This window comes from Heterodontus francisci, chromosome 43 (genome assembly GCF_036365525.1).
Source record: "Heterodontus francisci isolate sHetFra1 chromosome 43, sHetFra1.hap1, whole genome shotgun sequence".
Taxonomy (NCBI): Eukaryota; Metazoa; Chordata; class Chondrichthyes; order Heterodontiformes; family Heterodontidae; genus Heterodontus; species Heterodontus francisci.
The window spans coordinates 24,531,795-24,556,588 of record NC_090413.1 but is presented as its reverse complement, the minus strand read 5'-3'; the positions used below and the strand labels follow the sequence as shown (position 1 = coordinate 24,556,588).

Here is a 24,794-nt window from a genome sequence, read left to right as displayed (position 1 = left end):
ACGTTAACTCTGCTTCTCTTTCCACAGATGCTGCCAGACCTGCTGAGTAATTCCAGCATTTCTTGTTTTTATTTCAGATTTCCAGCATCCGCAGTATTTTGCTTTTATTATTATGTTAAATGCAGGCCTTCTCTACCTATCTGGTGGTTCAAGTAGATATCAAAGAATTCATGGTTAATGTGGATATCAATTGGAAGGAGAACAGATGTCCTGATGATAAATGTGAAGGGAGCAAGCGAAATGTGACATAGCCAATGGTGTATAATGGTCTGGTAAGAATGTCCATTGAGATACTTTAGTAGTTTTTGATAAAATGAGAAAAAAATTTCAATGAATCACTTTATTCTGTTGGTAAAACCTCTCATTTACAGGGTCATTCTTGTCTGGCCACTAAGTGAGAGGACAATGTAATGATGGCAGCGATACGCACTGGGTGAGCTAAGACGTGCATGCATGTGGTGACACCTGTGATTGAACAGCATCTCACAACTGGGGGGAAAAAAGGGTCAGATTCTGAGTAACTTCGATCACAAAAAATTACTTCAAACAGAATACGCAGCTCAATAGTTGAAATGCTAAGACCTTGTTACTGTGGATTCAGTTCTGTATTCTGTACAATTGATTCCCCCTCTTTGCCAAAATAAATCAGAGTCGATTCCCAGTTATAGCCCTGACTGTGCATTGTGGGACTCACGTGCTGCCTAATCAGTTAACTCAGCATAGTCCTAGGATCAAACCTGGGATCTTCTCCAGCTACTCCCTCGATAACATGGTTGTGTGGGGAGGGGGTGGGGGAAAGAGAGAGGGAGTGTCTAGTCATGATGCATCCCGCCATCATGAGTGTAGGGTAGGCCTGCTGGACCAACTTGTCGTTTCCTGCCTGTCAATTTTATATGTTCATCTAACCAATCCCCCCAGGCTCTACCACCAGCCCCCCCCCCCCCCCCCCACAGGAAGCTGGAGCTTGCAGGTGGAATTTTATACTCTCTTTCCTCTCCCACCCCCCCCCCCCCCCCGCCCCATGGCAGGTTGAGGTGGGGAGAGCATAAAATGATGAACAGTCTTTCCGCCCAGCTGCCACTTGAGGCACTTAATATCTAATTAAGGTCTTCTCACTGTAACCGCAATTACCCAGGTGGCCCTGTCGTCACACAGGAAGCAGAACACCAAAAACCGTGCGGGCTGCTTCTGTGGCATTGGGGTGGGGGGGGGGGGGGGGCGGGGGTTGCCGGCACTCCCCCTCTAACCCCGTGACCCCTCCCACCCTGACCTACCTTAAGCCTGGTTTCAGCACCACTGCTTGGCGCCTAGTCATTGTAGCTACAGCAGCAGCCACCAGACTGAGTGGCCCAAAGGTCTGCAAGGCCTGGACCTCTGGCCATGGGATCCTAAGATGTAGGGAAGGCCCATCGCTATCCAGTTAAGTGCCTGATTGCCACTAAATTCAGCTGGCCTTCCATACAAGAGGTGACATGGGGGATATCGGCGTTGGTTTCCCCCGACATAGAGACACCCGCCGCCAGCATAAACTCCCCCCCTGCGGAATGACCAATCCTGGGAGAAGCAGTGTGAGAATGGTAGAAACAAAATTTGTCCCTAAAGCTCAAATAGTTTAATTCTAAAGCTCATGCCAACCGTTAAAATAATTCTTGTAAATCATGATTATGTTATAACAAGTAAAGCCAGTTTAATGCACACTGAAAGAGTAAATATATTGAGAGACTGAAGTCTGATTAAGGCAGAGTTCAACTGTCTACTGGTCTGTTGGCTTTCCTATTGTCTCCCAAAGCCTCTCTGAAATGCACAACCTCTCACCATGATAAATGATATTGTATATCAATCTTCTAGCATATCTAGTAACTGTTGTGGTATTTACAAAACCTTTTCAGTGAGGCATCATCTGAATAGGGAAAGTGTTTAGTGAAGCAGGAGACCCGACAGGGTGGAAAGGGTGGGTGGGGGGGGGGCGGAAAGGAAGGGAACTTGGCTTCATCGCATTCTGTTATGAACTGACAGATCTGGAGTGCTAACAGCCATATTCACCTTGTGTTTTGCTGCCACTGGCTGACCATAGATTCCCAATTGTTTCAGTCCAACCTAAGATGGTTTTTCTGTTCAAAGTAGCTACACTAAAGGTATTCTCCTCCTCTGCTGAGGTTCCTAAGATTCTGTGACTATAAAACTGCATTTTCTGTTTGGTACTTAACATTTTGGTAAATTTATCAAGGGGAACTTTTCACCCTTGGAACAGAACATTATAACACCAACTATCTCTCCATTGGGAACCCTGGTCATGGGAGACTGAGTGAACTTTAAAAAAAAAAAATTATTGGAACATGAGCATTGCTGGCAAAGCAGAAATTTATTGTCCATCATGCACGGACACGATGGGCCAAGTGGCCTCTTTCCATGTCGTAAACTTTCTATGATCCTATCTCTAGTTGCCCTTGAGAAGGTGATAGTGAGCAACCTTCTTGATCCACTGCAATCCTTAATGATTTTATTTCCACATTGCTGTTAAGTAGGGAATTAAGATTTTGACCCAGCAACGGTGAGGGAACAGCAGTATATAAACTTGGAGGCCATGGTGTTCCCACGTGCCTGCTGCCCTTGTCCTTCTGTGTCCTGGAGCTCACAGGGTTGGCAAGTGCAATCAAAGAAGCAAGATTTCCAAGGTCACAAAGTTGCATTTTGCACATCAAGGAAGGAGATAAAATGCAATGCAGATGAGAACATTTCTTACATGGCACTGGTGAGGTTGAGCATGCACTCACTATTTCCATTTTGTTAAATCACATGATGCAGACTAGTAGCAGTTCTCCACGCTTTGATCTTCTCTCCTGGGCCCAAGCCTCTTTACAAGTGTCCACCATGCTGATCTATAACTCTGATGGGCCCAGGGGTTCCAGTTTCCGTGACAAGGCGCTCAGGATTTTATCAAATTTCACGTATCTCTCATTCCGATTAAGTTCAGCTACGTTTGCACCCCAGAACAATCTCAAACCAAATTCGGTTTGGAAGACCTCTAACAACTCTTCATTAGCATGAAAATCTGGAAAAGAAAGATTAACATTAACTGCTTCGCATATTGAAGTGAAATGTTATTGCTAAGAGGGAAACTACAGCATACTCAATCTCACTGCATAGACTAAATCACTTTGCTCTCCTCTAGCCCGACAACCTCTGCAATCTATGCGCTCACGTTCCCCAATTTTCATTGCTCCACCATTGGCAGCTATGTCTTCAGCTGTCTAAGCCTTAACATCCGGAATTCCCTCCTGAAACTTCTCCGCCTCTATCGCTCTCTCCTGTTTTAAGATGCTCCTTAAAAGCTACCTCTTAGTCCAAGCTTTTGGTCACCTGCCCTAATACAATCATATTGGGCTCGATGTCAAGTTACGTTTGATAATTGGTCTTGTGAAGGCACAAGTTTGTTATTATTTACAATGACTGACTATCAGAATTCCAGTCGGTCTTTCTCCTTCCAATTTACTCCCTTGCTTGATGATGTTGACACATGAGATACTTTTATGAACCCAAATTGACCTTTCCTTATTTGTACACTTAAGTCATGGAGTGTCAACAGACTACTGAACAAAACGGAAGGGTTGGTTGTCACTGTCAAGCTTGAACCTATACCTACCGGATAATTTTGCGTACAGGCATGCTTTGCAGTAGGATACACTGGGTTGAGATCAGAATCAGGGATCCTGGCTGATGTTTTTTGTTCCTTCCTACCTCAGGGGCACTGAACCTAATTGTAATGCCTCTGTCACTAGCCAGTTGAGATTAGGTTGTGATTACACTGAAGGAAGAAAATGGAATCAAGACTCGGCAAGTGTTAATTACACCCACTGCCTTCATGTTTTTCACCATGTCCTCAATGAGTGGGACCTGAGAGAGTGTTCTGGTTAGACCATTCTGCCAGAGCTGCTTCAGACTGAAACAAACAGTCACCACCCAATTGTGACGCACTGTTTCCAAATGAGGCTTATTTGGATCAATTTGCAACACTGCCTTGGAGAAGTCTGACAAAAGGAAATAACTCCACTAAATAAATGGGGTATGCATCCCCTGGTTTATGCTGTGAGGAATGTAGACCAGGGAGAGGTAGGAATGTGCTGAATTAGCTGACCTCAGTTGCGACAGTCACAAGGGCACAACACTTGGCTTTCTGAACATCTGAGCTAGGAATGGGGCAAAACAGCCAAGTAGAATTAGCATTTACTAACTGACCTACATTGGCTACCAGTCTGGCAATGCCTCAATTTTAGAAATTCTCATCCTTGTTTTCAAATCCTCCATGGTCTTGCCTCTCCCTATCTCTGTCACATCCTCCGGCCCCACAACCCTCCAAGATCTCTGCGCTCATCCACTTCTGCTCTCTTGCACATCCCTTATTTTCATCATTCCACCACTGGCAGCCATGCCTTCAGTTGCCTAGGAATTCTGGAATTCCATCCCTAAACCTCTTTACTTCTCAGATTTTCAGAAGTGTCATAAAATCTATCAGTTTGACCAAGTTTTTGGTCACCTGTTCTAATATCTTCCTACGTGACTTGGTGCCAAATTTTGCTTTATAATGCTTCTGTGAAGCACCATGAGGTATTTTGCTTTGTTACAAGTGATATGTAAATGCAGTTTATAGTTGCTGTTTATGTAGCACCATTATGGTAGTGGTAAACACCTCACAGAGCAGCCAGTGGACTTGGTTAGAGGTACAGTCAATGGAGGAGGTTTTGAAGGTGTGGAGGGGGAGAAGGGGAGAGGTGACAAGGTAGAGGGCTTTAGGAAGAGGGTCCTAGAAAGTTGGCCCCAAGGCAGATGAAGGCTCTGCTATTGACGCCATGCAGAGAAGGAGGAGAAGCCAAATGCTCTAAAGATGGTGGTCCGCCCATCGGGAGCCCCTGTGATATTCAGCACAGCCGTTCATTTATATGGAGGGGGCGGAATGCCCGTCCCCGATGACGTAGAGGGAGCGGGCGCTCCATCCCTGGCAACAGCGTCCGGTGCCAGCATGCAGGCACCATTTTTAAAGGAAACTGCGTCCGGTGCCACCGTGCAGACACCATTTTTAAAGGTCCTGCCCCACCCTCCCAGGAGTAATCAATGTATAAATTGCCCCCTCCCCTCAAAAGAAACTTTTTTTCCGATCTCGAACTTTCACTCTCGAACTTGACTAACTTTGACTCTCAACGTCTTCCCTTCATCCCCGCAACCAATGAGAAGAGTTTTCCCCACACCACCACCCCGCCCTGAAAACTTCACTTCTACCCCTCCCCTCTCCTCCCATGTCCCGCCTCAGATCTCCGAATGTGGGCGTGGGGTGGCCATCAGGATGAGGTAATTAATTATGCAGCAATTAACATTTTACATATTTAAAGTAAGGTTCCGGCGCCGAGTGGCGGGCAGGCCGCCACGAGGCCTCACTGCCAGTAATATGGGGCGGGGCCTTCCCGGCATCAAGGCCCATGGCAAGCCTCTCCTGGAGAGGGTGGGAGGGAGGTGCTGGTAAATCCAGCTCCAATATTCCCTGCTCTTGTTCACCTTTCGGTGGCTTCTGTTGCAAGTGCATGTGTGTGTGCACCATGTGAATACAGGTGTGCATTTTAATGTGATGTACCATGTAGTCAAATAACCGCCAACACTCATTGATGAGAGTCTTGCAGCGAGTGATGGAGGGCGACATGAAATCGTTCCTCAGCCACTAGTCAAGAGATAGGACACAGGTGAGAACATTAGCAAGTTTTTTTTTTAAATGGGGAGCAATAAACTTGGTGATCATAATGTTAATCCCTACTGGATTATTTTTCATTGGTGCAGCAATCGCATCCCTGATTTTCAATCAGTGTATAATCATCAAGGGTCTGTGTATGTGCGTGATGTTGGGAAAGATTTACTTCACTTTACATCTAATGAACGTGGTGAGAATTTGCAATCTATGGAAGGGCGGCCCAAAGCATTGGAACATAGTTGTAGCTCCTGCTACAACAATTCACCTCTGTCCCAGCCTCACAGGAATGCAACCTAGTGTCACACTTCCTCTACAGTATCCTTAATGCTCTGCTTATTTGAAATGGGCTTGACAAGCAGACCGAAAGGATTTGTACAATATGATAGACAGAGGATGCACTGTAATGTCTGGCTCCCAGCGAGCATACAAAAGCATTATTATATGGGAAGATGCATGATAGTGCATAGTGGTACACTGAGGGGCTGCAGTCAGCCAAGCCATTCCTTTTACTTTAAAGTATTTTTTCACCAATATGAAATGTATATAACTAAAGAAACTAAGCTCTGTAACCTCCATCAGCCTTTCAATCTCCTGAGCTCCTCAAATTTTGGTCACTTGTGCATCCCTGATTTTCATCGCTCCACTCTTTAAAGTCGTGCCTTCAGCTGCCAAGGCTGTAAGCTCTGGAATTCCCTTCCTAAATCTCTCCACTTTTTTAGCTCCTCCTTTGCCCAAGCTTTTGGGCACCTGTCCTAGGGAGATGTGGCATAGTGGTAATGTCACTGGACTAATAATCCAGTGGCCCAGGCTAATTCCCTAGGGATACGGGTTCAAAATCTCACCAATTAAATGGTTTGAAATTGAAATGACTGGAATTAAAAGCTAGTCTCAGTTTCATGGCACCATTACTATCAATTGTTGTAAAAACCCCTCTGGTTCACTAATGCCCTTTTAGAGAAGGAAATCTGCCATCCTTACCCGGTCTGGCCTACACGTGACTCCAGACTCAGCAATGTGGTTGACTCTTAACTGCCCTCTGCAATGGCCTGGTTGTCAAGGGCAATTCGGGGATGGGCAACAAATGCTGGCCTTGCCAGCGACACCCACATTCCATGAAAGAATTTTTAAAAATCTTCAAAAGGCTCGGTGTCAAATTTTGTGAAGTGCTTTGGGATGTTTTATTCTGTTAAATGCAACTTGATGTAAAAGGTTTCAAGGCTGTCCAGCCCTAGAATGAAGCATCACAGGCTGTATAATCCACATACCCCACTGACGCCTAACCAGCAGTCTTAGTCCAGCTTAAAGAATTTAAACTAGCACGACATTGGTAATGAGTCAGGAAAGGGTGTCAGATCTGCAAAATAATATTTTGTCTGGAACGTGAACAGTGTTCTCCAACTTGGCCATTTTCCAGTTTATCTAAAGTGAGGTGGGTCATTGTGGAAGTATTCTGGCATTACAATAGTCAAATACTGCAGGACTGTATGCAACAGGATGTCAATATAGAAACATCACCGCCTGAGCCTGCACGGCGCACCTCTCCTAATAAGTATAAGCCCAGTGCGAGTCACCCACTTCCTGCCTCCGCCTCCAGCATCAAGCTGATAAAAAGATTTGCATCTATATAGCTCCTTTCACTACATCAGGATGTTGCAAAACACTTTACAGCCAATGAATCACTTTTGAAGTGTAGTCACTGTTGTAATGTAGGAAATGGGGCAACCAATTTGTACACAAAGTCTCACAAACAGCAAAGTGATCATGACCAGATAATTTGTTTTAGTACTGTTCATTGAGGGGTAAATGGCTCTTCTACGAAATAGTGCTCTGGGATCTGTTGCTACCACCTGAGAGGGCCTCAGTTTAACATCTCTCCCAAAAGACAGCACCTCCAACAGTGCAGCACTCCCTCAGTACTGCACAGGAGGATCAGTCTAGATTTTATGTTCAGGTCTCTGGAATGGGACTTGAACCCCCAACCTTCTGACCAAGGGGCAAAAGTACTACCCACTGAGCCATGGCTGGCATAAATTAGCAGGGACAAGGAACATTGCATTTGACGATTGTTGGATAAGGTACTGCATCATGAGAAGCCTACCTTTCAGTTTGGCCTCAGCATTGGTTCTGTATGTTGCAGCATTCAGTGTCACGATACGAGCTGCCTCCAGCGTCTTTAGCAGCATTGTGCAGCCCTGATCTACGTTGTCCCATGTTTCCATAACATCAGATACCGATTGGCGTTCCATTAGAGTAATGATGGGCAGAATGTGTGGAATGGTGGTATTTTGCAGAGGAAGCTCGACTGTGTTGGAAAAGAAAAACTTTGAAAGAACAGGCGATAGATGGCAATTCAGAGCATACAATGAATTGAAAAGAAAGAACTTGCATGTACAGGGCACCTTTCACAACCTCACATTGCCCCAAAGCAATGATGCACTTTTGAATTGTAGTCACTATTTTAGGAAATGTAACCAATTTATGCACAGCAAGCTCCCACAAACAATGTTATGCAGATAGATTGGTAATGCTGGAGATGCTGTCCTGGGAGAAGAGCAGATTTGATAGAGATGTTTAAAATCATGAGGGGTGTGGACAGAGTAGATAGAGAGAAACTGTTCCCATTGAAAAGATGGAGACCAGACGACACCAATTTAAGGTGATTGGCAAAAGAAGCACCAGCGACAAGAAGAATTTTTTTTTTTTTTTTAAACGCAGAGTGGTTAGAATCTGGAATGCACGGCCTGAGAGTGTGATGGAGGCAGATTCAATTGTGGCTTTCAAAAGGAAATTGGATAATTATTTAAAGAGAAAAAAATTTGCAGGGCTACAGGGAAAGGGTGAGGAGTGGGACTAGGTGCATTGCTCTTGCAAGACAGCTGGCACGGACATAACAGGCTGAATGGCCTCCTTCTGTGCTGTAACCATTCTATGATTCTATAATGTGGTAAAGATCCGATAATCTGTATTAGTGATGGTGATTGAGGGATACGTATTGTTCCTTGATGCAGGGGAGTTTATCACCACGAGTCTTTATGTTGTGAGCCTCCAGTTTCAGATGGTAGTTCAATGGGTTCTTTTCACAGTGACAGGGATGGACCAGCGGGTAGTGACTCCACCTCACTCCTGGGTACATGGTCCTGGAGATGCATTGACCGAAGTCTGCGTGGATGTTAGGAAGTAGTGTGGGAAATGGACAATCTGAATATAGACTGGAAAGCATACTTGGTCTATTTTAGGCTGACAGTCACTGGAACAACTTCCTCGAGTTGGAATTGATCTTTTCCAAATTCAACTCCGAGGTAGGAACCCCTGCCATCATCAACTTTTCCCTGACTCAATAATGTTGGGTCCTGCACATGCAGTTGTGGTCACACAGAAGTCAAAAGGTTCTGATGGCACAATCAAAGGAAGGTGTGAGGTGGGCAGAACTGAAAACTGAGACAGGCAAACACCAGAAAGCACGAACCCGCTCCTGAAGTAAAGATTTCACTTTCCAACTTGACCAAATTACCAACATTAATAACGAACTATCCTTTAATAAATGGGTTGGGTTTGGCCGGTACCTTTTTAATCACTTCTGATTTTAAAAATGAAGACCTATCATACAGTGTGTAAAGATTGGACATGTAATCATATATAGAGGCTAATTTCTAAGCAGATGCATTTAAGAGAAAGCTAGATAAGTATATGAGGGAGAAAGGAATAGAAAGATATGCTGATAGGGTGAGATAAAGTAAAGGTGGGAGAAGGCTCGTGTGGAACATAAACACTGGCATGGGTCAGTTGTGCCTGTTTTTGTGCTGTAAATTTTGTGTAAGTCAGCAACAGACTCAAAGTATTTAAATCATCAAGAGATGAGTTTGCTGTAGGCAGATTAACATGTTTTTTCCTTTAATTTACACCAATTATCCCAACTGATATGCTTCAACCAGTTGATCATGCGACCCGGTTAACTATTTTCAGCTTTCCAAAGGCACAGCCCAGTCCTTTCATCTGAAGGAAAGCTTAGGAGTCTCTGCAAATCTGTATAATTACTGAAGTTCACGGATACCAAGGATCTGTGGTGTGTTTGTGGTTAATTTCAAAAAGAAATCCTGATCTTGTTACTTTTTGGGTGGATTTTCAGCTCTGAAATGCTAACACATTCCTGCCCCCTGCCTGGTCAAAGCTGTGCATCACCTGACTAACTCTCCCCAGACACACAATACTTGCCTTTTCCCTCGTTCAAGGATTTGGAGAACGGTTTGAGCTCCTTCTCGAACCTGATGGCACTATCTGTATGATTTCGCCGCAGAGTCCTCCACGTGTGCTCTAGACGCACGATCTGGAAGGAGAAGGGAAGAAGCTGCATCAATAGTGGTATTTTGCAAGCTCCCCATCATACCCTTGTTCACTCACAGTGTTAAACAGTGCAGAAATTTATTTTCCAGTAGCCATTGTGGTTGGGAGGAATGTCAGAGGGCTGCGTATATTGGCACCACCACATATCCTGGCCGGAGTGGAGATAATTGGCTAATTTCCCATCAATCATGCCGAGAGACTGCAATGCTCCAAGTGACAGGGATTCATTTATGTGCAAAATTTTGTATTACGCAACTATCGTCCACTAACTGCATTTTACTGGAGAGATTGCCCTGCTTTCATCAGGAGAAGTTGCAGAGTTCTGTTTGCTGTAATATATAGAGATTCTTTTTAAACAGACCCTGTAAATAGACGTTTGCTGTAAAATAGACGACTTGCTGAGAGTCCTGCCATAAATCCCACCCTGCCTCCACCCTATTGGCTGACGCAGTGCTGTCAATAGATACTACTTTGGTGTTTTGGTGCTTTTTTTTTTATGGCTTTTTCAGGAGAGTCAGCTATGGGAAGTCTATGAAAGTAGAACTGGAACAAGATCCCCCAATTACTTAGAGAATAAGTACATGCTCTGAGGGGGTGCAGGGGGGACTGGAATACAAAGGGCTGCAAGTTATACTTCCGATATGCAAATCCATGGTCAGACCCCATCTAGAGTACATTTAATTTTGGGTACAGCATCGCTGGAAGGAGATACTGGCCTCAGTGTGTGGTGCAGAATTACCAGAATGTTACTGGGGCTTAGAGGGTCCAATTACCAGGACAGGTCTTGGCTGGTATTCCCTTGAGTATAGGAAATTGAGAGTGATTTGATCAAGGTGTTTAGAATATGATGTGTGCTTGCATGCACTGGTTAAAAACTCAAAAGAGAAAAGTTTGCAGAATTATGTGGACGGAGCGGGAGTGTTGGACTAATTGGATAGCTCTTTCAAAGAGTTGGCACAGATGTGATGGGCTCCTCCTGCGCTGAGATTCAAGGATTAACTTTTACCTCAACTTTCAACTCAAGAAAAGGCCCAGAAATGATTCACAAGTCTGTATTGAAGAGCAAGAGGCAGCCTAGGGCGATCTAAAGTGAAAGAGTAACGACTAACAAAACAATAGGAGGTGGGAAAGGAGGAAAAGGGAAGACAAAACAAGCCGTCCAAGTACCTGAGGCAGCTCCAATGCTTTCATGACTGCTGAAAGTCCGAAGAGATCCCCCATGGAGTCCTTCAGTTCAACAGCCAATTGGACAATTTTATGAAGTACTGCGGACCTTTGTCCAACACTGCCTGTGCAGCCCAAGATGTCCACAGCAATGCCCAGGGCTATTAAATGATGTCTGTAAAACAGAAAGCAGGAGAGACAAAAAAGTTTTAAAGCTACTTTGTGACAAGGTGTGTTCTGACGAAAGGTGGCGGACCTGAAACGCTAACTCTGTTTCCCACTCCACAGGCTCTGACTTGCTCAGTATCTCCAGTATTTTCTGTTCCTATTTGTGTTAAAATACAGCTGTGTTGGAATCCAGTGCATTCACGTTAAACAATAGGCACCTCCCTCTAATGATAATGACTGCTAAATCAGCTCTGGTGTATTTGTCAAAACATCTACAAGGCAAGGGCTCCACATGATCCAACTGAGAATATCCACTAGCCAATGATCATTGAGTTTATTGTAGATTCATCATAATTAATATTGGTGAATAGATTTTGGATTTTGCCTTCTTGTTGCATCCCACCTCTTCTCTTGACTTCACTACCTCTTTGACTTAGTTTTGGTCACCCGTACTAATATTGCATGTGGCTCATGGTCAAATTTTGTTCAGTAATGCGCCTGTGAAGCATTTTGTTATTGTGTCTCTGGTTGCTGGGCGGCCCAGTGACAACACTTGTCTGCACCATTGCATCTTGCAACGTCATGTGTATGGTCTTGCAGTTGATGTCACTCCAATGACAACGTCTGCATCTTTTCCTACACTTCACCTCCGCCAAATCAAATTAAATAAAATTCCCAAAATATCAAACAGGCGATGGAGTTGGTATCCTACATGGATCACTGGCTGAGATGTTTCAGTGTTTCGATGCCCAAGGCACATCACCCATTTGTTGGGGTTACTGGGTATTACCTGTCCAGGAGGTCCATTCTCAGCTGGTGCCCATGGGGCAATGTGATCAGATTCAGCCCCGAGCTCACTCCCATCATCCTCTTCTGTTCCAGGGACACGTTGATGATCCGAGCAACCTACAAGATGAAAGCACATCGATCTTTTCCTCGAATTCAAAACAATCTGCTCCTCCTGATCACATGGGTTCACTGTTTTTAATGGGGCCTTCTGATTCGGTTGGTATCTGCCTATCCTATTAGTATTTATATTAAAGGTGCAGCAACCTGTGGTGCTACTTTGTAGACACAGACTTTCTTCAGAGTCCACGGGGTCCTCCAAAGTTAAAGCCCCCACAGACAGCAAGCATGCGTGAGCTGACTGCCATGGTTTTTGCGGGACTCACTTTCCTCACGCAAGTGCCAATTAATTCATGTGAGAGTCTTGGCAGAGAGTACAGGAAGGCAGCTCAACTGTGAAGGGAGCATTATATTGGAACCCAACTCTATCCTCACCTCCCAGTGACACAAGCATACTTTCAGACCAAGGCTGTTGGCAAACAAATAGATGATTTTCCCCCCCCCCACTGGCCTAGCCCAAGGTTTCTGAATCAATTGTACCACCTCCACTGGAGCCTTAATGTAGTTCCTGTATTCAAATGAATTGATAATGAAATATTATGTAGATATATGGATTTATTAATGACTTTCATATTTATGGTCCCTAGTTTTGTCTCCCTGACAAGCGAAAACATCATCTCTGTGTCTATCCTATCGAACCCAGTCATAATTTTCAAGACCTCTATTAGGTCACCCCCTCAACTTTCTCATTTCCAAGAAAAAATACTGTAATGCTAAGTCAATCTTCTACTTAAATAAATGACTGACGATGAGGCAGCAACGCATCTAAAGGCCCTTACTGGGTTAAGGTGGTCAATGGGTTACTTAGCTAATCCAGTTAATTGCTAACTACCTGACAGTCCACTTTCAGAATGTGCTGTGCTGTAGTCTGTGCATCATTCTCAGCAAATATTTTTTTGAGCCGCTTAAGTACAGACGGATCGAGAGGTTTGTTGTCAGCAGGAAGTAAGATGGAAGCAAAGGTGTCGGGTTTAAATGAGCTTGTGGTCTCCAAATGGGGCCATACGAATGACCAGTCCTCATCATCATCCTCATTAGCTTCTTCCTGGTGGGTCTTCATGGATGCTGAGTATGCCTCTAAATCCAGGAGGCAAAAGTCAGTGTCTGTCCTGCGGGTTCGGCTCTTCATTCGTTCCGAGGTTCGTAACCTCTCCACGTGAGTCTTTGCCAGCGAGGGGATCTGATTGCTCTGAGAAATGTGTGGCACAAGCTCGCAGTAGACACTTCCATCCAACGCTGGATCCACAGGAATGTCTGCAATCATGACGGATGGAATTCTGAGCGGCTTTGGGGGCGCCTTGGAGTATAACTGCCCATCGGAGCCTCTCAACACCATACTTGACTGAGAGCCAAAGCGTTTTGGGAGCACTTTGGGGTTGATTAGTGGGTCACTCCCTGTTCTATACATTAGGGATGAAGGACGAATTGATCTGCATGTTCCATTTGCCTGAATAACGTCCCTGCGTCCTGTTGCACACAAAAGCAATAACTGTTAGTATAATAGATTAGTGATATCCATCTTATAGTTATTTGCTCCTCCATCCCCTTTCTGTGGATTCCCCTGTCAGGTAGGCAAATGCCAGGTCTCTTATGCTGCTGTAAGCTGGCCATTAGGATATATAACAAAGTGCCTCAGACCCAACTTACTTCATTCCACAATCCTCGACTCAACAATTCCCCACAGCAGTGGGACTGAGATCAGCAACACAGACATAAGGATGCAAACCTGACATCAGATGCAGCCACAACCTTTACTTTTCTCCTACTTTACCTATTCTTACCGTGGCTGAGAGAGCAGGCTGCAGGCTCATCATCGAATGATACAGCATAGAAGGAGGCCATTCTGCCCATCGTGCTGGCCCTTTTGAAGGAGCTATCCAATTAGGGCCAGTCTGTTGCTCTTTCCCCATAACGCTGCAATTTTTTTCCCTTCAAGTATTTATCCAATTCCCTCGTGAAAGTAACTATTGAGTCTGCTTCCACCATTCTTTCAGGCAGTGTATTCTAGATCACAACAACTCAGTGTGTAAAAAAAAAAAAAAAAAATTCTCACGTTGCCTCTTTTTCTGCCAATCACCTCAAATCTATAGCTGCAGACCCTTCTGCCATTGGAAACAATTTCTTCTCCTTTACACTATCGAAACCATTCATGATTTCGAACACCTCGATCAAATCTCCTCTTGTCTTGGACTAGACTCTGTATGATCAACACTAAGTAACGTAGGTTGGCAGGTATTTCTCCCCTTACTCTAGTAGTATCTCCTCACATTATCTGCTTACTTCAGTAAGTGGTCCTTCTTGGTCAGAAAGGTTTGTGTTGGAGCCTCGCTGACGTCTTTACACAAAATTAGCTGACACTCCAGTGCAGAACTGAGGAAGTGCTACATTGCCAGAGGTGCCACCCCTTGTTAAGCAGGGGTCTTGTAAGCTGTTCAGGTGGAAAGTTATAAGCCATAATGGGAAGACAGCAGGTTTGATATTTGGAATGGATGAAATCAAAATGGCCCAAAGGGCCTTCTCGATCCAAACTTTTCTCGTGCAACCTGTTGGGAACAATGGAACAGGAGCAGACCATTCGGTCCCTTGCTCCGACCTTCAATTAGATGATGGTTGATCTGTATCTTAACTCCCAACTACCCACCTTAGTTCTGTAACCCTTAATACCCTTGCCTAACAAAAAAATCTATCTCAGTTTTGACATTTTCAATTGAACCCCAGCTTCAGCAGCTCTTTGTTCCAGATTTCAACTGACTAGTGTGCAGATGTATATTCTGACACCACCTGATTGGCCCAGCTCTAATTGTAAGGTTATTCTGGGCTCTCCTATCAGAGGAAATAGTTTGGTCCACCCTATCAACTCCTTTAATGATTTTAAACACCTCAATTAGATCACCCCTTAATCTTCTATATTCAGGAGACTACAAACCTAATCTATGCAACCTCTTGTCCTCGTAATTTAACCCCTTTAGTCCCGGTATCATTTGGTTCCCAGATCAAAGAGGATGGAGTGCAGCCATTGAAGGTATGTCAGAGTAGAAATGTTACCTTCAAGTTAAAATGGTGGAATCCCTAGGGGAGATAAGGAGAATTCACAGTCAGAATGACTGTTAAGTTACAAGTTACGCAACAGTTCAGATTTAAAATGGCCTCACCTCCAGAAAGATAGCTGTCGGACTGGGCAGACTGCAATGGTTTTTTGTCATTTCCATAGTCCAGAATATTTGGGTGACTGCCACTCTTGTCCTTATTCCTGCAATAAACACATGTCAGTAAACACAGCAGTGGCTTTGTTGATCGATCCTTCAGCCACTCCCTGTCCCATGTTTATATGTGCTAATGTCATTTAACTGAAAATGCTGTTCAATCCAGTAAGTAGAATGCTAAACGCTATTGTAAATGAAAGATTTGCATTTATATAGTGCCTTCCTTGACACAAAGCACTTCACAGCCAATTACATACTTTTAGGGAAGTGTGTTGTAATGTAGAAAACACTAATTGTCTAAGAGCTTTTAACGGTTTCACCTGGGGCTAAATTTATTTCTTCACTCTAGCAGACACCTGCAGTAACACTAGTCTAGCAGATCAACACTGAAATAGGCTGTGATCTGGATATGACCAGCCCCAACTGAGGCTTGGAGAACTGTGATGTACAAAGCAGCTGAACATAATGCTGTCTTCACCAAAAATCCAACAATCCAGCAGAGCTCACTGGCCTGGGATCAAGATCACTTGCTGATTTGTTCCTTTCCTAATCCAGGAATGCTGAGGGCTACCCCAGCCCCCTCTCTTTGCTGAGTTCAGCAGAACACCACAACAGCCACTGCATTTACATAGCACCTTTAACGTGGTAAAACATCCAAGGCGCTTCACAGCTGCATTATCAAACAAAATTTGACGCCGAGCCACATAAAAGACATATTCGGACAGGTGCCCAAAAGCTTGGTCAAAGAGATGAGCTTCAAGGACCCTCTTAAAGAAGGAAAGAAAGGTGGAGAGAGAGGGAATTCCAGAGTTTAGGGTCCAGATGGCCAAAGACATGGCCACCAATGGTGAAGTGATTAAAATAGGTGACATGCAAGAGATAGAATTGGAAGAGTGCAGAGATTGCTGAGGGTTGTAGGGCTGGAAGAGGTGACAGAGATTGGGAGAGATGTGGCCATGAAGGGATTTGAAAATAAAGGATGAGAATTTTAAAGTTTAGGTGCGGGAGCCAACATAGGTCAACAAGCACAGGGGTGATGAATGAACAGGATTTGGTGTGAGTTACAATATAGGCAGCAGAGTTTTGGATGAGCTCATGTTCATGGAGGTTGGAAGATGGGAGAGCAGCCAGGAGAGCATTAGAATAATCAGGTCCAGACGTAACAAAGGCACAAACCTGGAATTGAGTCTGGAACCTTCTGGTCTGTATGACTTCTCCTAAGCCTGGCACTAGGTCATCAGAGAATTAACTCATACTTAACTGGTTGGTAGAAAATTAACTAATTACCTTAAAAGATTGCCGTCCGCTCCAAGCTGGTCTAAAGATATTCCTTCAGACAGATTTAAGCTGAACCTCTTATTCTGATCAGAGCTTCTGGCTGCTAGTTGTCTATTGTGCGCTCTCTGACCCAATGCTCCTCTATATTTCTCCTCAATGCATCTCAAGGGGACAGTACGATTTATTGGATGAAAGATTATCGCTCCGCTGTCCTCTGAAATTGGCTTGCGATTTCCTACGTAGAAGCGCACCAGTGCTGGGAGGTTATCAAAGCTCTCCTGTTCAAACTGGAACAGCACCCGGGTATAGGACTCCTTACGCCGGAGGACCACGCGGATGATCTTGAAATGGAGAGGCTCGTGCTTCCAGGTGCAGCTCAGCACATAGTCTCCAGGGCTGGAGCGAGACTCTCGAATGAGGAAGTCTCCATCTCTCTCCAAGAGTGCCTCTGCCTGCTAAATTATTAAAGGAGAGAATCAGTGTCCACCTGGTACTCAGCAGCTAATGCTAAATAATTCCTTGCCCTTTCGGACATTTTTATCTTTTGAGTCGTGAGGTTTTGGCACCGGATTGGACCAACACCCATGGTCAACTTCAAGTGGTCCAAGGTCAATGCTGTGAAAGGACTGGATGTATGGCTTGTCCTGAGACAGTCCCACAGAAACCAGGGAAATGGACTCCTTACAGCACTGCTGAGGGGCATTATCAGGATAACAAGGTGTGAAAGATTGGCACTGGATCACAGCCAGCAATAAAACCCTAGACTGCGACTCCCAGCTGGGATCTCCAAACAAGCCCCTACTCTGATTTTTAGGCTTTGACCACAGGATGCTCCCCGACTACAATCTCCTGGCAACCCCAAGAGCACAATTCCCAGGTAGGCTATGGACGTCAACTCCAACATCAGAAGCCCATCAGATACAACACTTTCTCTGGCATTCCTTTCCAAAACATTGCTTTCCAATCTCCCTCGTTGTATTTAAAAGCCTTCTACATCCCTTTTCTATGCCTTAAATCTCTTTTCCCTAAATGTTCCTTCTCTATCTGAATGTTATGGCTCTGAAGCATTTTCTCTTGCATTAGGGGTGCTGTATAAATATAAGTTGTTGATTTAGTAGATTGAGGTCCACAACACAAGATGGTCCATAATGTACCACTAAATGGACATTCTCTGACAGAATGTCAGCTTAGTCAATGTGGGAGATGGAAATGTCGCAATTGTGCAGTAAGGGGTCCCACCTTTGGGTCTGGGGTTGAGGCAGTTGAAGGGGTGACTCTACATCAAACCCGTGCTGAACCCAAAGATAAGAGGATCATGACACTGGGTGTGACCAGTTGACAAAAGGTCCCCCTACTCAAAGATGTTTTTCTTTAAATAATATTAGATGAGTTAAGTTTACTAGTGAATTTCAGGTGGCAAAGCATTAACCACTTAAAGGTTAACCCCATGGTTCACACATATACAATGAAATGCCCAGAGGTGTCCAACCTGGCGTGGGATAGGACCATGAAACCAGGCATGGCTTCGAAGATCATCAGTGCTCAGTTTTAATTCCTCCTCCAGCTCCTTTGTCAATGGATCTTTTCCAGTGGTCATTATGAGTTGATCAGTAGCTAACTGAAAAGAACAGATTAATGAGGTTAGTGCTGAGTATTTCTAACACCAATCCAGTCCAGCTGCCCAAATCAGACATTATCATTGAATTGTGTTGAGTTGTAAGCAGTTTTAGGCCAGCAGTCTCTGCCTCTGAGTCAGTAGGATGTGGGTTCAAGTCCCATTCTAGAGACCTGAGCACAAAAACTAGGCTGACACTCCAAGTGCAGTATTGAGGGAGTGCTACACTGTTAAAAGTGCTGTCTTTTGGATGAGATGTTAAACCACAGCCCCGACTGCCTTCTCCGGCGGATGTAAAATATCCTTGGCACTACTCGAGAAAGAGCAGTGATATTCACCCTGGTGTCCTGGTAGTATTTATCCCTCAAACAACATCACAAAAGCAGATTATCCAGCCATGATTGCATTGCTGTGCAGACATTAGCTGCCACATTTCCTACATTACAACAGTGACTATACTTCTAAAGTACTTCATTGGCTGTAAAGCGCTTGGAGATGTTCAGTGGTCATTGAAAGCACTATATAACTGCAAGTCTTCCTTTCCCTGAAAAGTGAAAGGGACCCTATATATATTAGAACCGATTCAGAAGACACCAATACAATGTTGTGGCCCAACAGCTTAATAGAGACTCACTGACTCCTCAGGAAAAGAGCACTCTCTACAAAATTGTGTAGCCTACTTAATAGAAGCCAGCAATTAGAGGGTTCAAGGTCGCCTTGTTTATACTCACGCCTACTTTTCTGTAAAAATCACTGAAGGAAAACAGAACGTTGTCCTCGATTGGAACAGACAAATGTATTGTCACAGGGCACAATACAATTCTAGCACAAACAGAACATTTGACAGAGGGTGTGTTTTATTCAGTATTTGTTTTAGCTGCCTGATTCATGGGTGACTCTGTCACTTTCTCAACTAAATTCAGCCTCTCTCACAGAAAAACAAGGCTTTCCCCATCAGCAACCCCACCTGATGTTAGTCAGTTCAGCTGACAGAACGATGACACAGGGAGTACATTTCAACACTTTGCTTTCATTGGCGATTGTGGAATCTTATACATTTCCCATTTTGTGGCTGTTCTGAGACTACAGCCTCCGGTTGAAACTTCTCTTCCCACCACCCCCCCCCCCCCCCCCAACTCTCCCCGAACATGTCAATACAGCCCCTTAATAGTCAAGGCACAAATGGAGAGTGGATAAAAAGTGACCTGTAACAATTCATTCACAAGAAATTACAAAATACATTCGCTGATCCAAGCTTGACTGACTTTCAAGGAAATTGATGAAGCAGGATGTTGAAAAGTTAATATCCCTTCATGCAAAATTCCCTCTGTTGTAAAGAAACAAATTGCTTTTTCCACATGTCTGCACAAGGGCCTAAACATGCTGTTACTGGTTTGTACAAGTTGGACACATCCTCTCCTCACTGTAACAGAATAAAACCCTCACAGTATCTTCATTAACTGCATTCCACACATTTTTCACTAAGGTCTCAGTTTAAAGGTCTCTTCAGTGGCACCAACAGCTATTATTTAGGGCCTTTCAATATCGTAGCCTACCTTTTCAGCTCATTGCTCCTCTTTTGACCCGTTAACCATGAGATTCAGCCATTTCGTTTGGTGATTTGGTTCACAGTTGGAAGAGCACCTGAACTTAGCCCAGGGGAGCTGCACCTAAAACTATGAGGTGAAACATAGGTGAAACTATGAGCTCGATAGGTACAAGGGATGTGTAGAGTACTAGTAGGTAAAGTCCCAGAGATGGTGGGGCACTACCTTAATAACATAGCAACACCACTCACTTTTTGATATGATTGCATACCAAAGTGATAAATTTGTTTTTGATGAGTGTTACTGCTTTGCTTTGCTTGTGAGATGATTGACAAATGCAGGCAAGAGCACCCCTTCAGAATGTGGAATATTCCAGTGCAGTACTCCACCCTTTATTGCACACTTGACAGCAAACCTGTGAAACTTTATTGCTTATCATTCAGGCCTGCAACTTGTGATTAGGCGAATTGTGCATTTCCCCTCTCATAGCCATGCAATCTAAGGTTGCCAACCCTCCAGGATCGGCCTGGAGTCTCCAAGAACTAGAGGCTATTCTCCAGGACACTGGTGTGAGCAACATCAGGGAGAAATAAATATGGTAGGGGCATTAAAAATAACAATTGTGTGTATTTTTCATTTTATGAATACTTCCCTTGTAAATATAATGGTGAATTATGTAAAAAAAAAAGTCTGTTACTGGGCAAGTTGGTTGGAGGCAGGAGGTTATGTGATGAAGCCTTCAGGAAGCCATCCAAGCTATTACTGTGCCATTTAGTTCAAGGGGTGTCAGTACCCTACCTCTTCCAGGTGGTCATTTTTCAGCTGTGAGTAAACCCACCTCTTTAACAAAGCTTTTGGTCACCTGTCCTAGTATCTCCTCATGTGGCTCAGTGTCAAATTTTGTTTGATAATCACTTCTGTTAAGCACCTTGGGACAGTTTTAACTACTTTAAAGGTGCAATACAAATGCTAGTTGTTGTTTGAGTGAACCTAAGAACATAGGAAATACAAGGAGGAGTAGAGCGTATGGCTCCTTGAGCCTGCTCCACCATCTTATCTAATCATGGCAGATCTTCTGCCTCAACTCCACTTTCCTGCCCACTCCCATATCCCTCGATTCCCTAAGAGAGCAACAATCTGTCTATCTCAGCCTTAAATATACTCAACAGTGATGCATCCACAACCCTCTGGAATAGCCAATTCCAAAGATTCACAACCTTCCTCATCTCAGTCCGAAATGATCGACCCCGTCAAGCCCCTTCAGAATCTTAATTTTCAATGAGTTCACCTCTCATTCTTCTAAATTCCAGAGAGTATAGGCCCAATTTACCCAGCCTCTAATCATAGGACAATGCTGTCATCCCAGGAACCAATCTAGTGAACCTTTGCAGTACCACCTCCAATGCAAGTATATCCTTCCTTAGATATGGAAACCAAAAGTGTGCCCAGTATTCCAGATGTGGTCTCCCAAAACCCTACACAATTATAGCAAGACTTCCATATTCTTGTACTCCAATCCCCTTTCAATAAAGGCCAACATGCCATTTGTCTTTCTAATTGCTTGCTGTACCTGTATGCTAACCTTCTGTGCTTCTTGAACCAGCGCACCCAAGTCTCTCTGAACATCAACAGACAACTCAACAATTAAAATCACCACATCCCTGCCCAATCCTAAACTCAACTAATGCACACACTGATATGACACAGGATAATAAGACCATACAAAAGGAAAACCAAGCACTGGAGTTCATTTCTAGAGGGATAGAATTGAAAAGCAGAGAAGCTATGTTAAACCTGTACAGAACATTGGTTAGACCATACTTGGACAATTACGCACATTTCTGGTCTCCATATCATAAAAACGATATAGAGCACCTGGAGAAGCTGCATGAAAGATTGCACAAGGATGATACTTGAACTGAGGGCTTATACCCATCAGGAAACATTGAACAAGCTAGGAGTCTTTTCTCTGGAAAACAGATGGCTGAGGAGTGGCCTGATAGAGGTCTTTAAAATTATGAAAGGATTTGATAGGGCAGACTTAAAGAAGATATTTTCACTTGCAAAGGAGACCAGAACTAGGGACTATAAATATAAGATAATCACTAATAAATTCAATACAGTATTTAAGGGAACCTTCTTTACTCAGAGAGTGGTTAGAATGTCGAACTCACTAGCTCAAGGAGTATTTGAGGTGAATGGTATAGATACGTTTAAGAGGACGCTAGATAGACACATGAGAGAAAAAGAAATAGAAGGATATGCTGATAGGTTTAGACAAAGAAGAGTGGGAGGAGGCTCATGTGGAGCATAAACACTGGCAAAGTCCTGTTGCACTGCGCTGTTTCTGTGCTGTACAGTCTATGTAACTTACTCAGTGTCTGGGAGTGGAGTAGTCGCTCAATAACGATCGGGATCTGGAACCCAAACTGAATTTTCCTCTTGGAACCCATACTGAGATCATATAACTCACCATAGACCAAAGATCAAACCTGGGGCCCTCCTGGTCTGGGCAGCACACTTCCACACTGGAGACTGCCTTTAAATAGCTGATCCATTAGACAAGGAGGAGACTTTGCACTGATCAAAATCAAAATGAACAAATTTACTTCTCAAAATGAATCTGTTTGAACTATTTGATTGAATCACTTAATGTTTGAGCAAAAAGAGAAAGGAAAGTGAGGAGACTAGGGAAGCTGGGATTGTTCGTGCAGCAGAGAAGGTTAAAGAGGAGATTTAATAGAGGTGTTCAAAATTATGAAGGGTTTTGATAGATTAATGGCAGGGAGTTCAGTGTCAGAGGACACAGATTTAAGATAATTGGCAAAAGAACCAGGAGAATTTGTTTTATGCAGTAAGATATTATGATCAGGAGCACACTGCCTGAAAGGATGGTGGAAGCAGATTCAATAACAACTTTCAAAAGGGAATTGGATATATCCATGAATAGTAAAAAGTTGTAATGCTTTGGGAAATGAGCAAGGGAGTGGAGCTAATGGGATAGCTTTTACAAAGAGCTGGTACAGGCACGATGGAGAATGGTCCCTTTCTGAGTTGCATTATTCTCTGAAAGTTTACAGTTGATTTCAGCCCCATTGTGTAAAATTTTGTCGATTTGATGGGGTGATGTGTTTTTGTGTTAGATGGTACTAAGATTAAAGTGATCGTGGAGTAGGAATTCAGTATTCTGGTTACCGATCTAAAACAGAGGTGAGTCTGGACTGGGAATGCCTGCTTTACCACAGGCTCGATTACATTCACGTGATTGCATCACCTCAGCTTGAAGCCCTGCCCTTCTTTCAAGGTGTTATTCATTCTTGGTAGTTGGGCATCGCAGGCAAGGCTGTCATTTATTGCCCATCCCTAGTTGCATTGAGAAGGTGATAGTGGGTCTTCTTTTGTTTGATCCTCCTGAGTGGCTCGCCTGGCCACAGCAGAGGGCAGGTCAGAGTCAACCATGTTGGTGTGAGATTGGAGTCACATATTGGTCCAGACAGGGTGAGAATGGCAGCTTCCTTACAGTAGTGAACCAGTTGAATTTTCATGACAATCTGACAGCTTTAGAATGTCACTAATGCCAACTTTTTACTTCCAAAATGCCATGGTGGGATTTCACAGAATCACAGAATTGTCACAGTGCAGTAGGAGGCCATTCAGCCATTATGTCTGTCACTCCCCATCCACCCCCCCCTCCCCACCTCTTCCCCCCCCCCCCCCCCCCCCCCACCTTCTCCCTGTAACCCTGCACATTCTTCCTTTTCATATAATGGTCTAATTCTTTTTTGAGTGCTTCATTCAGCCCTTCGGCCCATCTTGTCTGTGCTGGCCATCAAGAACCTAACTATTCTAATCCCATTTTCCAGCACTTGGCCCGTAGCCTTGTATGCTATGGAGTTTCAAGTGCTCATCTAAATATTTCTTAAATGTTGTGAGGGTTCCTGCCTCTACCACCTCTTCAGGCAGTGCATTCCAGATTCCAACCACCCTCGGAATGAAAATGTTTTTCCTCAAATCCCCTCTAAACCTCCTGCCCCTTACCTTAAATCTGTGTCCCCTGGTTACTGACCCCTCCGCTAAGGGGAAAAAGTTTCTTCCTACCTAACCTATCAATGCCCCTCATAATTTTGTATACCTCAATCATGTCCCCCCTCAGCCTTCTCTGCTCTAAGGAAAACAACCCTAGCCTTTTCAGTCTCTCTTCATAGCTGAAATGCTCCAACCCAGGCAACACCCTGGTGAATCTATATGAACCTGCCTCCACCACACTCTCATGGCAGTGCATTTCAGACCTTAACCACTCGCTGCGTGAAAAGGTTTTTCCACATGTCGCTTGTTTTGCTTTTCCACATGTTTGCTTCTTTTACCAATTACTTTAAATCGGTGCCCTTTTGTTCTCGATCCTTTCACGAGTGGGAACAGTTTCTCCCTATGCATTTTGAGGAGGCCCCTCATGATTTTGAAACCTCTTATCAAATCTCCTTTCAGCCTTCTCTTCAAGGAAAACAGTCCCACCTTCTCCACTCTATCTTCACACCTGATTGAAATTGCATCATCTGGATTATTAGTCCAGTAACATAAATACAACACTGTTGTACTCCATGCAAACAACCACAATTGGCTGGTTCTCCCTGCCAATAACCACACTTGGAAATATAAAGGAACCAATCTTGGTTGTTCCTGTCGCAGTGAAGATATCCTTTTTGTTTTATTACGGAAGAGGTAGTGTTGGGCAAGCTAATGAAATTGTCCCGTTGAGCAGACGCAGCATGGGTTCATGAAGGGCAGGTCATGCTTGACAAATCTTTTGGAATTCTATGATGACATTACGAGCAAGGTGG

The 24,794-nt window shown here is 44.0% G+C and overlaps 1 protein-coding gene across 2 annotated transcripts; it reads right to left on the bottom strand.

The window, feature by feature from the left end:
- Positions 1–992: 992 nt before the first annotated feature.
- Positions 993–22,456, bottom strand: LOC137355725 (breast cancer anti-estrogen resistance protein 3 homolog). 2 transcript variants are annotated; one of them, XM_068021189.1, is made up of 11 exons: positions 22,331–22,456; positions 19,966–20,085; positions 18,284–18,412; positions 16,804–17,249; positions 15,466–15,563; positions 13,146–13,780; positions 12,198–12,313; positions 11,243–11,414; positions 9,947–10,058; positions 7,833–8,036; positions 993–3,052 (listed from the first exon to the last, which is right to left on the bottom strand). In XM_068021189.1, the coding sequence occupies exons 3-11, from the start codon at positions 18,389–18,391 to the stop codon at positions 2,880–2,882; spliced, it is 2,064 nt and encodes a 687-aa protein (XP_067877290.1). In that variant the 5' UTR covers positions 18,392–18,412; positions 19,966–20,085; positions 22,331–22,456; the 3' UTR covers positions 993–2,879. The 2 variants fall into 2 exon arrangements, with proteins under 2 accessions (XP_067877290.1, XP_067877291.1); XM_068021190.1 differs by lacking the exon at positions 19,966–20,085.
- Between the last annotated feature and the right edge of the window lie 2,338 nt (positions 22,457–24,794).

What these genes read in the sequence shown, in the direction of transcription:
- LOC137355725 (XM_068021189.1), bottom strand. Translation starts at nt 18,391, where the DNA reads ATGACCACTGGAAAAGATCCATTGACAAAGGAGCTGGAGGAGGAATTA. An exon ending in GCGGACGGCAATCTTTTAAG is followed by an intron (nt 15,564 to 16,803) that starts GTAATTAGTTAA and finishes TGTTTATTGCAG; the next exon opens with GAATAAGGACAAGAGTGGCA. An exon ending in CGACAGCTATCTTTCTGGAG is followed by an intron (nt 13,781 to 15,465) that starts GTGAGGCCATTT and finishes TGTGTGCAACAG; the next exon opens with GACGCAGGGACGTTATTCAG.